The 16,191-nt window shown below is 36.7% G+C and overlaps 2 protein-coding genes across 8 annotated transcripts in view; one reads left to right on the top strand and one right to left on the bottom strand.

The window, feature by feature from the left end:
* Positions 1–377: 377 nt before the first annotated feature.
* Positions 378–13,942, top strand: cd99l2 (CD99 molecule-like 2). Of its 6 annotated transcripts, none has more exons than XM_084109103.1 (12): positions 423–617; positions 3,250–3,300; positions 3,444–3,491; positions 5,712–5,780; positions 6,147–6,254; positions 6,968–7,048; positions 8,548–8,598; positions 10,000–10,071; positions 10,153–10,215; positions 10,302–10,421; positions 10,497–10,562; positions 10,947–13,942. In XM_084109103.1, exons 1-12 carry the CDS (start codon positions 557–559, stop codon positions 11,006–11,008), a joined length of 852 nt encoding a protein of 283 aa, XP_083965229.1. In that variant the 5' UTR covers positions 423–556; the 3' UTR covers positions 11,009–13,942. The 6 variants fall into 6 exon arrangements, with proteins under 6 accessions (XP_083965231.1, XP_083965232.1, XP_083965233.1 ...); XM_084109102.1 differs by having other exon boundaries at positions 8,548–8,601; XM_084109105.1 differs by lacking the exon at positions 6,147–6,254 and having other exon boundaries at positions 378–617; positions 8,548–8,601.
* Positions 13,938–16,191, bottom strand: part of mtmr1a (myotubularin related protein 1a) — a 15,666-nt gene continuing 13,412 nt past the window's right edge. For both annotated transcript variants that reach the window (XM_084109093.1, XM_084109094.1), the window contains exon 17: positions 13,938–15,181. In XM_084109093.1, coding sequence (XP_083965219.1) covers positions 15,014–15,181 — 168 coding nt within the window. In that variant the 3' untranslated portion in view covers positions 13,938–15,013. The remainder of the gene's footprint in view (positions 15,182–16,191) is intronic.

Raw genomic sequence — 16,191 nt, 5'->3', positions numbered from 1 at the left:
TATTGATATCAGTAATTGCCATTTTTACTAGTAACAATGTAATTCTTGATATCAACAATTATATTTCTACTAGTAAGAAATCAATTCTTGATATCAACAATTGATTTTGAATGGCAGCCTATGGTGACATTTCACTAGTGAAAATACAATTGTTGATATCAAGAATTCAATTGTTGATATCAAGAATTATATTTTTGATATCAAGAATTAAATTGTTGATATCAAGAATTCAATTGTTGATATCAAGAATTACATTTTTGATATCAAGAATTACATTTTTGATATCAAAAAATGTAATTGTTGATATCAAAAATGTTATTCTTGATATCAACAATTCATATCCCGGAAATGAATAAAAGTTAAAACGGCTTGCCATACGGCTCTGTGAATCTTGTGCTGAGTGCTCGCTCTCCTCTCGCTCATTCGCACTGCAGACTGTCGCGCAGGCTTTCCTGGTCTAACCGAGGACCTACTCTTAAAATTCCCGTTAGGCCTCAAGGGCAAACAGTCATAAATCATCTACTGCCAATATTTTATACCATTTCGGACTTTTAACATGTGGAAGAAGCTCTCGACATGGACGCTTCTAGCGGTCTTTTCTCTGCTGATAGTGAAAGGTAAGCGCTGCGCCCCTCTTTGTTGAACCCGGTGCCATGCCTACTTCATCAGTTTTTGTCGGCGCCGTAGGCAAGCATTGATTTAAAGCATTTAGACTTTTACTTTTATGTAGACCCTGCGTTTATTTAAAGCACTGGGTGCACGAATCACATAAATCACCGTCTTTTGAGTTGCGTTTTAACATCTGTCTGGGTCTCGATCATCTGTCTGGGTCTAACGTTAGCCATTGCTACGGCGCTGCATGACATGTTGAGGCTCAACAAATCATTTTCAACAGTAACGTTAGCCTATACAAAAAATAAAATGTATGTTTTTTATTATTTTGTGGTTTATTGCGTGGTGAGACCATTTGAGTCTATGCGTTAAGCATATTAATGACGATATTAAAAGTGCACCTAATATCAATTTCTTGAATGTCATTTTTGTTTCACCTTGCGCAAAGATGTAGTTAGGACAATTTAAGTTATTACTATTAATAGATTTTGTTAATTATTAAACAATGTATAATTCACATATTTAAACATCAATCAATCAGCTGTCTTTTGATTATGTTTCGCGTATTTCATGAATTAACATCGTAATTTAAAAAAGAAAAAAATGTAACTTGTAATATTGTTATAATTTATGGTGTTCTGCACCATAAATGTCATTTCCACATAGTCTCCTCATCCTGTAGCACGGTACAGGTACTCTGGGAGGCTCAGAGTCAGAGCGCATGCGCATACGAAGCCACAATGCGCCCAGGTACAGGATAGGAGTTTGGAATTTTTTGGAGACTGCGGAAGATAGGAAGATACCATCATTTTATACAGGGGGTAACGGTCACCTCTGTTGATATGAGACACACGAGTTTAATGTCAAAGAGTCCAAGCTTGTTCAAGCAAAACCATGTTGGAGAATGAAAGGAATAGGCTAGCATCTTTTTCAGAGAAAGACTACTTTGCATATTGTTTAGAAGCACAGATGGTGTGCATTCCACGCTCTGTTTTGTAAAATACCCATCAGTGAAATGAATGAGGAAAGCCACCGTCTGCAGTTCTGGCAGAGGTAAACGGCCCCTCCCTCTTTTCCTGTCAGCCACACCCCTCTGTTGTATATGGAATTAGATACATTTCCACTCGCTACCTGAAAACCATTGTTTATTTATGAGCATATAGTTTTACCACTGTTTTAGGTGTTAGGTTCATGTTTTGATTTTTTTTAATTCCAATATGTTTGTCAATTATCTATCATCACCAGACTATCTGAATAAATCAAACCCCAAAATTAATATATATATATATATATATATATATATATATATATATATATTAAGTATATAATAAACGTATAAAATGTATTAAAATATTATAAATTATAAAGTATATTATAAACTAATATACTGTATTTAAACCCACAGGTATCACATTTGATAGATTACTGCTGTCACATGACATATTGATCACATAACAGTGTGCCAATGCTGAGCTGGCTTTGGCACTGCTGCGTGAGGGGCAGCTTTTAGCTTTTAGCTATACCAAGTGTGCACTAAGACAACCTATAATTAAAAAAAAGAAGACAAAAAAGAAGAAGAGGCAGACAGAAAGAAGTAGAGACAATTGGATAGATATAGATAAAGAAAGAGAGAAGGATAAGACTCAGTGGAGTGTTGCACCACATTATCTGTGACCCAGTGCTAAAAATATATGGTAGACATCATTTCATAAGACATGGAGAGTTAAGAGAGGCTTATTACAGAAGAAACTATTATAGAAATATACTAGCAAAAATGACACATGGGAAAGGAATCTTTGCAGAAATGTCATTGCATGAACACAAAATATCCTTTGTCCCTTTGTACTTGAAGAATGCATTGCTGAGCTGTCATTTTCTTGTTTTTGTTAAAATCCAGTAATGTGACGGAACTACTGTGGAATTTGTATCATAAAGAGTCTTTGGTCACACTTTAGATTAGGGTCCAATTCTCACTATTAAAGGTGGATTGTGTAATATTTAGGAAGATCTGTTGACAGAAATGCAATATCATATACATAACTATGTTTTCAGTTGTGTATAAAGACCTTACTTAATGAAACGTTATATATTTTATTTCCTTAGAATGAGCAGTCCTAATTACTGCTTATTAATAGTTAGGAGGGTAGTTGTTAAGTTTAGGTATTGGGTAGGATTAAGAGATGTCGAATATGGTCATACAGAATAAGGCATTAATATGTGCTTTATAAGTACTAATATCCTAGTTATGCTAATAAGCAACTAGTTAATAGTGAAATCTAGACCTTAAACTAAAGTGTTACCAAGTCTTTAATAAAGCTGGACACCAGATATAGTTTTTAATATCAGATCCAGTTTTAACATCAGATCCAGTTTTAGCATTAGCCTCCATCTATCATCTGAGATTTTATTACAGGACCTTTTACTGCCAGTATTGCTGGCAAATAAGAATATTACAGGGCTTGGATGATCTGGGGAAACAAAATTATGCATTTTTATTAATTTTATGTGCATTTGTAGTGTGTGTGCATGCATGATTTACATAAATACAAATTGCATTCTTGTTCATGATCTGAATACTCATTTAGTGTGTTTATGCATGAGCTGCACAAATATATCTTATTTTGTTGTGTTTTACAGGCATAAGTCAGGAATTTGACTTGGGAGATGCAATTGAAGATGACGCACCACGTAAGTATGAAAATTATGATGATGTAACCATGTAAGGAGGAGTATACAGCAGTATTGGCGATTTGTATAAACGGCATTGCCGTATTGCCAGGCTGATTTTATTTTGTACATTAAATGTATTTAAATTTTTTAAAATCCCATAGCTACCCAACCACCTAAAGTGGACCCAGCAGGTGGTGCAGGAGGAGCAGGTGAGAGTAATAATTGTTTGATGTAATTAATAGCACTGTGATAAGCAATCATTGCTGTTAAATGAGCCTTTCAAGCTTAAAGGTGAGGTATGTAAGATTTTTTTATTTTAAAATACATTCTCATCATAACCCAGTTTATTGTTCACTGAGTGCTATTAGTATGCCATTCATGGGTTTATCTCCACCAAAAGTGTAAACATTTAGCTCCCCAGGCACCATTTAAACATTGAGAGCGAATCGGCTCAGATCCGTCAATCTCTTTCCAGCTCAACCCAAAGGGAGAGTTTGGGGCATGGCTACTGTAGCAGTCGGAGCCAGAGGGTGTTTATCTGGTTTGGGAGCGTGACTGATATTCAGCTTCGGATACAGAAGTGCAAGCCAAATTTCACTGTATGTTGACCTTCAAAGATTAAACTGGTCATGAACTCATCAAAGTGAACGCGCTACAAAGGATTAGTTCACTTCAGAATGAACATTTCCTGATAATTTACTCACCCCCATGTCATCCAAGATGTTCATGTCTTTCTTTCTTCAGTCGAATAGAAATTAAGGTTTTTGAGGAAAACATTCCAGGATTTTTCTCCATATAGTGGACTTTAACGGGAACCAATGGGTGGAAGGTCCAAATTGCAGTTTCAATGCATTTTCTTAACACCTTGTCTACACCAACAGAACCCATTATACTCAGTGATGTTGTCTTCACTGAAAGGGGTGTGATGTGACACAACAAATCCCTGACAGTAAACTTATGACTCTTTCTATTTATGATGTACTCCAAGCACTCACAATACTTCTCATAGGAAGGACAAATGGATTTGCAACGGTCGCTTTGTCGCGTCCAGTGTAGACAGCTTCTAGCTGTTGTGGCACGATGCGATGCTTCAACAGTTGCGTCCGGTGTAGACGTGGTGTAATATGTCAAAAGTAGCCTACTTTTACCTATTGAGACATGCACAAGCACTCATAAGAGCTGTGTTTGTGATGTTTGAGTTGATGGAGGCACTACGCACGAAAGGAGTGGCTTCTCACTGCAGAACCAATGAGTGGTGCTTGACGTCCAGCCCTCCTCACTGGACGAGATGGGGGAGCTAGACAGTCCAAACACACCCTAACCCAGTGGTTCTCAAAGTGTGGGGCGCGCCCCACTGGTGGGGAATAGAGACGTGACAGGTAGGGCGCGCCAAACGGGAGGAAATTTTCCTTTTTATGCCTTTATATCTTTATCCAGACATCCCAACTGTCCCGGAAGTTCCGGGAGTCTCCCACATATTGATAGCGGCTCCTTGACGCCCGCAAATGAGATCCAGTCTCACGGAATCGAGCACTAGAGAGTGACTGCATGCGCGTGTGTGTGTGTGTGTGTGTGTGTGTGTTTGTGTGACTATAAAGGCATATTAATATTAGCGGAACAAACTTTCGTGCCCATAGATATATGGGTAGCTATATCTATGTTTCGTGCCGATGGGTAGCAGGCTAGTGTGGGCAATAAATAAATTGTGCAATGCAAAACAGGCTCATTGCAGCCACTAATGCAGGGATAAATAGACCTGTCTTGCCAAATGGATTTATCTTCTTTTCTTTTTTAACAGACTGCAAAGTGGCACTTTTATTGCTTTTCTATTTTTGAGCTTGATACAAATTTTGACACAGCTGCACTTTTATTTTCTCTATTTTTGAATTTCATGCAAATTATGACACAGCTGCACTTTTATTTTCTCTATTTTTTAATTTCATGCAAATTATGACACAGCTGCACTTCTATTTTATTTATTTTTGAACTTGCTGTTATTTGATGTAGATAGTTAGTTTGTATTTAGATATAACTTGTTACTATACTGATACTACTTGTTAATTCAATAAATTTGAACATTTTATTTCTTTAGCATGTTGGGGCGATGGGGGCAGGTGGGGCTTAAAAATTCCCCCTTGTCCAAAGTGGGGAATTACCGAAAAAGTTTGAGAACCACTGCCCTAACCCTACCTCTAAACATAACTCCACCCATTACGTCCAGAGAGGGGGAGCTGGACATCATTTGGCGCTGCAGTGAGCAGCACTTGGGTCATTTATATTATTTTCTTGGGTATTTTTGTAATTCTGCAGAATCTACATAATTCACCTTTAAATTATGTGATAGTTCATCACCTTTTATGACTTTTAATTAATGGAATTTAAAACCTGATTTAAAAAGTCTGAAAGAAAGATGTTCATTTGTTCAACAGTGAAACCCAGTCCAAAACCTGCTAAGCCCACAGTCAAGGAACCAGCAAAGGCCAAACCCAAACAAACAGGTGAGATGGACACAAAGCAAATCCCCTATACTGACCTTCTTCAATAAACACTGGAGCTGTTAACATCTTTGAGTGCTAAAACAAGTAGTTTTTTATATCATGTGTTATGCTGAGTCAGCAGGACATTTATCCTGATAGATCACAGAGATTTATCTGTGGTAAAAAAACATTGTATGGGACAGTTTATGTTGGGGAGTAGTATATTTTTAACACTGAATGATGCATGCCGTTAAAGAAAAATCTCACAAATGCTTTTTTGCTATTAATTTTGGTGCTCACTAATCACTCTTCGTCATAGGTTTGAATACCAACACCCTCTGAATGTGAATTGCTTTACAATACTAACATATTAACCTCCACTAACAGAAGAGACATACACTGATTTTTTTGATGCCACCATTCGGCCTGCCCTGTTGCCCCGAACAACCTATAATCCTCTCCGAACCTCGGTTGCCCCTCGGAAAGTCCAGTCTGGTGTGTACCGTGCTGAAAGTTCCCCTGTAGAACTGTTCGTCGTGTTTGTGTCTGTGCGTGTTTGCATGAATATTTGTGTATTCAAAGCTAATTAAAAAAAAATGGGCAAAAATAACGTTAGATTTGATTGAGTCTAGTAAATAATGTGATCATGGATTGTTTAGCATAATTTTCTATAATGCTCTAATGTTCTTCCATATTCAGAAAAAAGAGAAAGTCCCTCCCTAAATTTTTTATATTATTAAAATAATGCATGCCTCTCATACAGTTTACATCAAATAAATCCATGACTTTCTTAAGCCGCTCTGCTGTAGTAATTTATCTTGTACTCATGCGATAAAAATTATAATAGAATTGCAGCAGCTAAAATAAGTCATGGCCACAATCACTGATTTGCTGGTGGATGTCTTTTTTGATTTTTTTATAACTCAGATATTTCTGTCAAATTATCCTCTGTGTCTTATACCCTAATAGCACAGCACATTATGATCACATGGGCATCTTTTGCATTTGTCTTCATTATCATCTTGTCTTGTGACTTTGTGTGGGTTCCATCTTCACCGCATATGAAGCATTTAAACGTTTTAGTTTGTTTTAAACATAATATTACACAGAAACATTTGTTTTCCATTGTCACTTAGCTGTATTAAAATTACAATTAGTTCTGTGCATATTCCATTTGTAATGTCGTGAGTAATTATTTTGGCTGACAGGTCTTGACGACTTTGATCTTGAAGATGCCCTGGATCCCAACAATGACATCAGAGGAAAGGGAAAAGACTCTGGCAAAGGCGGTATGTATTTTTCTGTTTACTCATGTTTACCTTTCTCCATATTTCATTTTTGCAATTTAGTTTATTTCTTTCATCTTTAATAAGAAAAAAGTAATGTATTAAGCATAATGCTAACTTTAAGGTTTCAACACAAATCTGTCACAAAGAAGAATCTAAAACGTGGATCCTTCAGATAGAACTAGCCTGCAAAACTGAGTTGTGAATGATATAACAACTCATTTTGATGAATGGTTTAGGCCAACATAAACTGTTTCATTAGAGCAGACTTGTTTTTCTACATTCTGAAGAGAGAAGGAAATGGTGAGCTGAAAAGAAAATTTTCCTCTCAAAAGGCTGTTTCTCCAAAAAGAGATACAAAAGTAAAATATAGCTGCAAGCAGCAATTATCGGGGCCAAGCAGAATAAGACGACAAGACATGGCTGAAAGTGTCAGACCAACAGCAACAATGAGCAATTAAATACATTTAAAGAGGATTTTAGGCGAAATGGCTGAAAAAACATATAAACAGTAATAAAAAATATGATTTAATTGATTATCACTTTCGACCAATAGGTGGCGCAGTTACAAAACTGATGTGATGTGGTCAGAGTAAAGTGACAATGACACATACAAAGTTTGGTGTCAATATGTCAAGGCATTGCAGAGATAAAGCCTGAATAGTCCTTTTGGCATCATGCCTCAATTTTGCTGCTGCGCTATACGAAAACGGTTTTGTCTATCGACACGAAATCCATAACTTTTACTCGGCACGGTCTGGAGATGATACGATTCGATTTTGGTGAAAATCGGACAAACGGTCTAGGAGGAGTTCGAAAAAGTAGGTTTTGACTGAAAATCAAGATGGCGGACAGGAAGTTCGGTCAAATAAGGAAAACTTGGTATCTATGTTCTCGGCTTGACCCAAGGAATCTATTAAGACCAGTGGCATTTCAATAGCCAGATTTATTCAAAACTTATTAGCCTTTTTGGAAATTTTGTTATAACTTTTGACCACTAGGTAGCGCTGGTTCGAAACTTCTCACGCTCCTTCAGGGCATCATGCTGATGACCCATACCAAGTTTTGTAACATTCCGTTAATGCGTTGCGCCGAAACACAGCATGTAGCCTCAGGTCATGCTTGTGATGACATGTACCAAGTTTGGTCTGAATACGATAAACCGTTGAGGAGATACAGCCTTACGACTGTTTTTGCAAGCGCTACGTAAAAATTGTCCGAGCGTTTATCGAAAACGGTTTGACGAATCAATTTGAATTCCATAACTTTTTGTCACCACTGCCTGAAGATGATCTGGTTCAATTTTCGTGCAAATCGGACAAACCGTCTAGGACGAGTTCGAAAAAGTAGCTTTTTCGGAAAATTAAAAATGGCGGCCATATTTTTATGACGGATAATCTCATAATCTATCATATCACTGTGAAACTCAGGCTACCATGTTGCTAGTCAGCGTGGATTAACCCAAGCTAGCCAGGCTTGATGTCATCTCCTATCCCTGGCAGATAAAGACCTCGGAGAAAGGGGCCGTGATGACGGCAAACCCAATAGCAGAGGTGGTAAGAAATAGAGTAACATACTTCTACCACCCGCTTCCTATCTTTATCTTCTTGGCTGGAAGAATCACATTTTGTACCCACAAATCAAAGCTGATCTCACCATTATTAAAATCTAATCGGCTTTCTGATTTCAGCACGAGCTTTTAGGGATTGAAGCATTAACCTAGTGACCACCATGGCTTCTTTATCTCTTGCATCTTAACTTTGCATGGATTTTGAGTTCAATCAATCAGATTGCTAGTTCCTTTGCTTTCTCTGGATTGTATGTGGCAGTAGGGCTGGGGTATATTGATACAGATTTCACAAATTGGATAACACTTGATTCCAATCTTGATTCAATTTGATTCATTCAGAAATATTTTAGGTACATCTCAACTTATGCTGTGAACTACAAGGGGAACCCTGTTAGTTACTTACCATAAAATTTAAGGTTACATTTAACAACAGAGCCTAAATTATTATTCAATTGCTATTTATTTTTAGATGATTTTAGATGACAAAAAAAAAAAAAAAAAAAAACCCTGCTTTATTATTTTGACTTTGCCTTGATTTTTTTTGTTTGTTTTATTGGGTCAAAAAAGAAATGTCTCTGTTTTTAAATTTCGTTGTCGAAATTGTACAATTTAAAAAAATTATTCAAACATACTATACATTTTTGCGACATCATGAATGTAAAAAATAAAATGAATGTAATGACATCATGAATGTAAAATGACATCATGAATGTAAAAATAAAATGAATATGTAATATCTTGACTTGTATATATTTAGCAAAATGCTCCTCATTAGAGTTTTATTTTAAGATAATTAACGTGCTATGGGCCTTGAATGGCTTTCCTTGATGTAAATGACTGTTCCGTGACTTTGTCAAGCTGTTTCACTGACGTCTTGAAACACTGATTAAGCAATTACATGAGACATGATATATTTCAGTATGTTGTACTGTATCTTTCAACATACCTTTGTGCTATAACTTAGTAGTTTAAAGAGGAAGAGACGATCGGTTTCGCTCGTGCTGCTGCCGTCGAACTGCATTAAAAAAAAGCGTTCGCTTCGCACAAGGTATAAGAGATCGCCATCTAGAGGAGAAGACTGGAAATAATAGGATTGAATATTAAACAGAAAATGATTGATCCATTTTGATGATCGATACTGAATCTAGCAAATTTTTAATCTAGCATTTATTTTTTTATTTTTTTGCCCAGCCCTAATCGACAGCTCAGCTTTCTGTTTCATGCAGGGTGCTGGGCTTTTCCTCTTTTGGGGTAACAAAAGCTTCACCTTTAGATCTTTGGGTCTGTAATGGAAAACTAATAGAATTTGTAAACCTCAAGACGGACCCATGCACGAGTACTCATCGTGTTGTTCCCAAGCTAATGGTCTTTTCTAATATCTCAGGTAGTCAATTATCAGACGATGACCTTATTGATGTGGCCAACGATAAAACCTACAACCCCGAAAAAGGCAAAGGTAACTTAAACCTCCTGACAGATCCTCACATATAATATAAGAAACAATGACTGGCCAACTACAGAAGTGCCATTTCTACAGGTGGAAAAGGTGGAAGTGCCAGTATTGCTGGTGATGTGGATCCTGCTGATGAAAATAACTATGGTATGATTGAGTTAAATAGTATTTAAGGATATTAGAAGAACATTTTACATGGATCTTTTAATAGAGGCCTATGTATTAATCCCTAGACACCATGGCTGAGACCGGAACCATCGCTGGTATTGTGAGCGCTGTTGGAATGGCTCTGGTTGGTGCAGTGAGCGGCTACATCTCCTACCAGAAGAAGAAGTTTTGCTTCAGCATACAGCGTAAGGAAACACTTTTCCTTCTTAACTGTACCACACAGCTTTTGCACATTTATCATGTGCTCGATCTGTCCACAGAGAGTCTGAATGCAGATATGGTGAAGGCAGATGCCCCAGATGCTGTTGTCGCACAGGAGCCACAAGGTACTGACTCTTGTTTGTAAGGCTAATGTTTTTATTTTACTTTTCTTTTCTTTTTAAAGGATAAGGACAAGACTTGTAGGAGCATGCGTGTTAATAAAAATTCAGTCACTTTACTTTAAAACTTACTATTGGTGAATACTCTCTTTATCAAATACATGATGAGTGTAGAAGAAAATAACATAATGCATAATAATAATAAATTATTTGATGGTACCCAAATGGCTTTAATTAGCTTTAAAGGTGTTTTATCAGTTTATTAGTAACTTTTTTTTCTAGTCTGCATAATTAATTGTTGGAAAATACTTCTATTCTATTTTATTCTATTCTATTCTATATTCTATTACATGCAAAAATTATATTTGTTATTTTTTCTTCCTACTCCAGTTCAACAAACTCTTCTCCAGCCTCCCAACGCTGAGCCGCCGACAGAGGAAAATGTGGTGTAATCTGTCCAAACCGAAGAGGGCGCAGTTCTAAATCGTTGTTCTCCTATTTGAATGCCACTGTATTTCCCAGCAGAGCACATTTGCACCACAACGCCCTTTTTTAAGTACCAATGTGACTGTTGAAATCAACCTTAAACATAGTGTAATGTCTTTTAATTAAGTATATTCCATCTGTTCACGTGCAACAATGCTAGTAAGCCTGTTTGCAATAATATTGCTATGAAATGGAAAACACCCAAAAATGATTTTTTTAGCATGATCTGCTGAGACCCGAGAAATCAAACTTGGGTCTTTTTATGGAGCCCATACAAAAAGTCCCACACATACTGCGCTACAGTCTTATTGTTTGTCAAATCAGCTCATAATTCCTATTGTGCAGAAATGCATATTAAACAGTGAGACAACTGATTAATCCAAGGTTTACAAAAACGGCTGATTGGATAATCATAGAATTATGCTTTTATAGGTCATAATGTGTTTTTCTTTTGTTTTCACAGCAAGACAGGCTTATCAGATTGGTTGTTATGGAATCTGCAAGACGATGAAGGATTTGTGAAGGGTTCTTTTGTTTGTTTTAACATGATCTGTATATATTTGCCTTGCTTTCACAAAGCAATGTGAAAAGATTGTTACACATATATATGCAGGTTTTTGTGTCTTAGCTAACTTTTTACTAGAGTGACTTTTTGAGGAAAAGAATTGACGCTTAAGTCAGAAACTAACCGACAGCTGCTTCCTTCTAAATTGCTTCTTCTTTTTTTTTTGTAATGACTAAAATGGGTATAACTGTGAAGATGTGACGTGTGTTGATGAAGAAACTGCTTTTGTGCGTGTTAGTTGGTTGTCAGTGGTTGCGATTCCTTTTGAGGAATAGATCATTTCGGCATGATCAAAATGACTAGATACATTAGCGTGAAGTAACTTGTGGGTCAAAGTAACCAAAAAGTAGTGTTTTTATGTTAGCGCAATACTTAAGCAGTGTAGTAACTCTCGCATCGTTAATTCTGATCGATTGCCTTTTTTGGGGATTTTAAGGGATTAATGTGCTTGTAAATCACGTACTGTTTCCAAGTTTGTACTCAAACCGTTGTGTCAGTGTATCTCTATTTACACTTGTAGCAGTAAATGTACATAAATGTTTGTGCCCCCCAGTCTTTTGAATTATGGGGAGTAGTTTTTCGCCCAAGCTTAGTGTTTGTATCGTTTCTAGCATGTTTGAGCGTTAGCTTTGAGACTTTTTAGAGAATTGTTGCACCCTTCCTAGTTTTGCTATTGCCTTAATGAGTCCCTATAGCTGCTTTCCCGTTTTGCAAATTTTCCCACCCAGTTTGGGTCTGGCGTTTGTGGCACAGAGCTTGACCAGACCCTTAATTTCTTCTCATTTGGAAGGCCACCATCTGGAACTAGCAAGCAGAGTTAGCAAAACTGGATTGGAAAGCAGCTCAGTCCTTACCATCCCAACTCGAGATCCTCCAGATTTTCCTGTAGCTGTTGTTTTACACTGTGAATTCAGGTGCACCTTTGTTACTCCCAACCTAAGCCCTCGCCAATAGTGCTTTCCTTCCCAATGCCTTACCACACTAACATTAGGGAAGACACGCTAGCTTACTTACACGGCACTAACAGTCACGACCATTAGAAGGGCTGCCTCACTTGAATGTCTACAAACCAGACGTACCAGGTTAAGTACGTTGTTTCTAATTCAAAGGTGTGGTCACATTTGCTGAGCTCCGAAAGAAGCATGAAGCACTGCTCACATTGAAGTCAGTGAGAAACCACATGGCTTTCTGTTGGTCAACATGGTGTATTTGTGTGACAGAAATCTTTTGATTCCTATTACAATGGCCGGATTTCGCCCACAAAAATTTGCCGAACAGCGGTAAATGTGACCGTACCTTAACACTACTGCAGTTTGAACACATCTGAAATATTGTTAACTCACATGCCCAAAATGAAGTAGATTAACAAGTCTTGCAAATGGTGATGTCAGAAACCCAGCTGCGCAGAATGTTCCCTGGTACTTTCCTTTAAGGCTTTTGTACAGTATCTAGGGTGAAAACAGAATGTTAGCTGAATGTAACTTTTTACTGCTTTGGCTACCAGAACAATGTAGCTTTTTTGGTGCTACACTTGTCAGAAATGAAGAACACCAAAGATGAAATGTGATGGTTTTGCCTTTTTGCATGTTCTTTGACTTTGGTGTGAGTCTTGTGGAATGAATTTGAAACAGCGGAGTAAAAGATGCAACAGTCTCGTTAAGGCAAGAAATTCACAAGTGTCTTGAACATTTTCGTCAACATTCATTTGTGTTGAACTGCTACCAGATTTGTTGCTTGGACACATGGTGTGACTGTTAAAACCTCCCTGATTCTTTCAATTGACCTAAATCTATTGAATCTACATTTCTGGGTACTATATGGTGGATGTTTAGTTTGTAAGGATCTCTGGGCTCTCTGGTGTCGTTTGGCCAGTATAGTTGCAATTTTGTCAAAACAAGGGTGTATGTGCTGAACTGTACAGATATGCATGTTTTGGATTCTAGCTGTAGATATTAAAGGTTTTTTCTTGTGTACTGGGTTTATTTATGAACTTGAGAAATGTGAAATTGGAGAAATTGGAAATGAAGTTTCTGAAGTGTCTTGATTTGCACTGCCAGTTTAGTTCTTGCACCGCGATACTGCCACTGATCAGATTGTAATGCTCGGCTTTAATGTGAACCAGAAATATTGACCTTCGTCACAGTTTTCATCAGTGCCTACTTAAGTACAGAATCTGATGAAAACACAAATTACACAGATATCAACTGGCAATCCTATTCTAAACATTGTAATATTCAAATTTAATAATAATTCACTCTGTATTTCACTGGTTATACTTGGTGGTAAAAGATCAGCATAAAGAAACCCAATAATAAACAGTTTATCTCGTCTTTGATTCCTTTGGTTATTTATTTTTTTTAAATTCAGGTTGCAAGTTTTTTGGAGTCGTTTTTTACGTGTAGAAAGAATAACCAGGGCTGCACAAATACAAAAATACATAATAAATTCAGTTTTTTAAATATTACATGTAATTGGCTTTTTAAACATTATATGGCATCATCTGTTCAAATGATCAGGGCTGTTTAAAGACCATTGGTGGAAATGATCTACTCACAGACAAAAACATTTTTTGCACTCATATCACCAAACATGAGTATATTACAAAGAATCAACAGTGGGTTAATATCAGATGGTCCTTATTTACCTTGTAAACGTACATTTCAGTAGTACAGGAAGTACAATAGTAGTGCAATATTAGGATGTGCACATAAAAACTTTCATAGTAATGGAAAACAAAGACCAATGCAATATGTGGTTCCAAAATGGCAGTATCACAACAGCAGAATTCAAGAACCCAAAATGAATTAGTAAAACCTAATAAAATAATATTAAAACATGAACACAAGACATAAAATGAGTTCATAGGCAGGGAAATAAATGTTATGTAAGATTTTTTTAAATAACTAAAGTGATGTTAAAGGTTGCAGAGGTATTGGCACAAAGGCAGGCAAAGCTGAGGCAGTAAAGAAAAACTATTTGACAAAAACAGAAAAAGTACAGTCACAAAGAAACATCGATTAAAATAGAAAAAAACACTGATTATAAATTATTAAAAAGTATATTTACAAGTCAAGTTAAACAAAAGTTAAAATACTGGCCTATTTTTTTTTTTTTCCAGAAACTGAATCACAATCAAAAGGTTCTCTGTTTTGAAGGAAGTCTACACTTTATAAAACACAACCGAAATGAAACTAAATTGTGTGGGAGACTGTCCTCCTTTTAGATGTTCATGCTAATTTTCACATGTATATACGCTGGCTCTCTATACATCCTGCTAAAAGCATTATCCAGTGAGAAATGACAGATAGATTTAAATATCACATTATCATGTTTACTGTAACCTATAGATTCCTGCCACACATTCTGTTAATAATGAATCTTCTCTAATTTGAGCATTGCATGTATGTTACACGGAGGAGTGTAGTGGTGTACCGCCATGTGTGGGAGAATACGCATGCTCTGATGAAGAGGAGATTGAGCGTGATGAAGATGCTTCTTTCTGTAACTCGTCCACCTTCTTCTGTAGCTCTGCACGCAGATACAGCAACTCCTTCAGGTTCTGGTGTACAGGCACCTGAACACAAGTCAACACACAACCTTTCAGTTCCCTCAGTGTCAGTTATAAAAGCTCTAGTTGGTTTTTAGTCAACAGGCATCACATGACCGTACTTATTGTTTAAATGCCTGATTTATGTAGTGGTTGCCCATATTAAGTTTGTTTTCTGGCTATTACTTGGAACAGAATAAATAATTGAGGGCCAAAAATTTTGGTTCAGAAAGAATAAGTCAAATGACCTTTATTTATTATTTATTTAGCGCTTTATACAGTCCAGGTTGTTTTCATAGCAGCTTCATGGTAATAGACAGGAAAGTAACGGTCAATGATGCAAACGTAATCAAAAATGAAACCAATTCTGCTGTACATCAGCTCTACTGAAGACAATAGTGTCTTTATTCAGTTCAAGTCAGTTTAGTGTTGATTTAATTCAGTTCAATAAGTGTTGATGCCGCAAAACTCGTCAATTATATAAAAAAGTTGAATCAGCTATAAAGCAGCTCTACAGAAAACAGTGATGTCATCATCCAGCTCAATTCAGTTGATGTTTTGTTCTCATCATATAGTGTCAGTGCAGTCAAATCAATAATATCGCTGAATATTAAGACTTTTAAACCCCAACTAAGCAAGCCAAAGGCAACAATGGCAAGGAACCCAATCTTAGGGGGTGTTTACATGACACCGTTTTCAACTAAAAATTGAAAACTGAAGTTTTGGCCATTCATTTACACGACAACAGCATTTTGGGGGTTTGAAAATGCAAAATACGGCTGTTGCGGTGAAGGAATTTTCCTTGTGGTGATTTTACTGCCTTTTTTTAATTTATTATTATTATTATTATTTTGCTATATAAATAAGTGTTATGATGTGGTCAGCAGGCACAAGGACAAAGGAGATTCCAAAACAAAACAGGTTTTATTAATAATCTAAATACTACTCTGAATGAAAATGCAGGAGAATAACACAAACCACACAATGCATAAATGAGAACTGACCAAAAACAACTGAAACACATGGTTATATAAACG

Source organism: Abramis brama, assembly GCF_963993115.1.
Source record: "Abramis brama genome assembly, chromosome: 3".
Lineage (NCBI taxonomy): Eukaryota > Metazoa > Chordata > Actinopteri > Cypriniformes > Leuciscidae > Abramis > Abramis brama.
This window is presented reverse-complemented; position numbering and strand designations above follow the sequence as displayed.

What these genes read in the sequence shown, in the direction of transcription:
- cd99l2 (XM_084109102.1), top strand. Translation starts at nt 557, where the DNA reads ATGTGGAAGAAGCTCTCGACATGGACGCTTCTAGCGGTCTTTTCTCTG. An exon ending in CCCTCGGAAAGTCCAGTCTG is followed by an intron (nt 6,255 to 6,967) that starts GTGTGTACCGTG and finishes TTTGGCTGACAG; the next exon opens with GTCTTGACGACTTTGATCTT. An exon ending in GTTTTGCTTCAGCATACAGC is followed by an intron (nt 10,422 to 10,496) that starts GTAAGGAAACAC and finishes ATCTGTCCACAG; the next exon opens with AGAGTCTGAATGCAGATATG.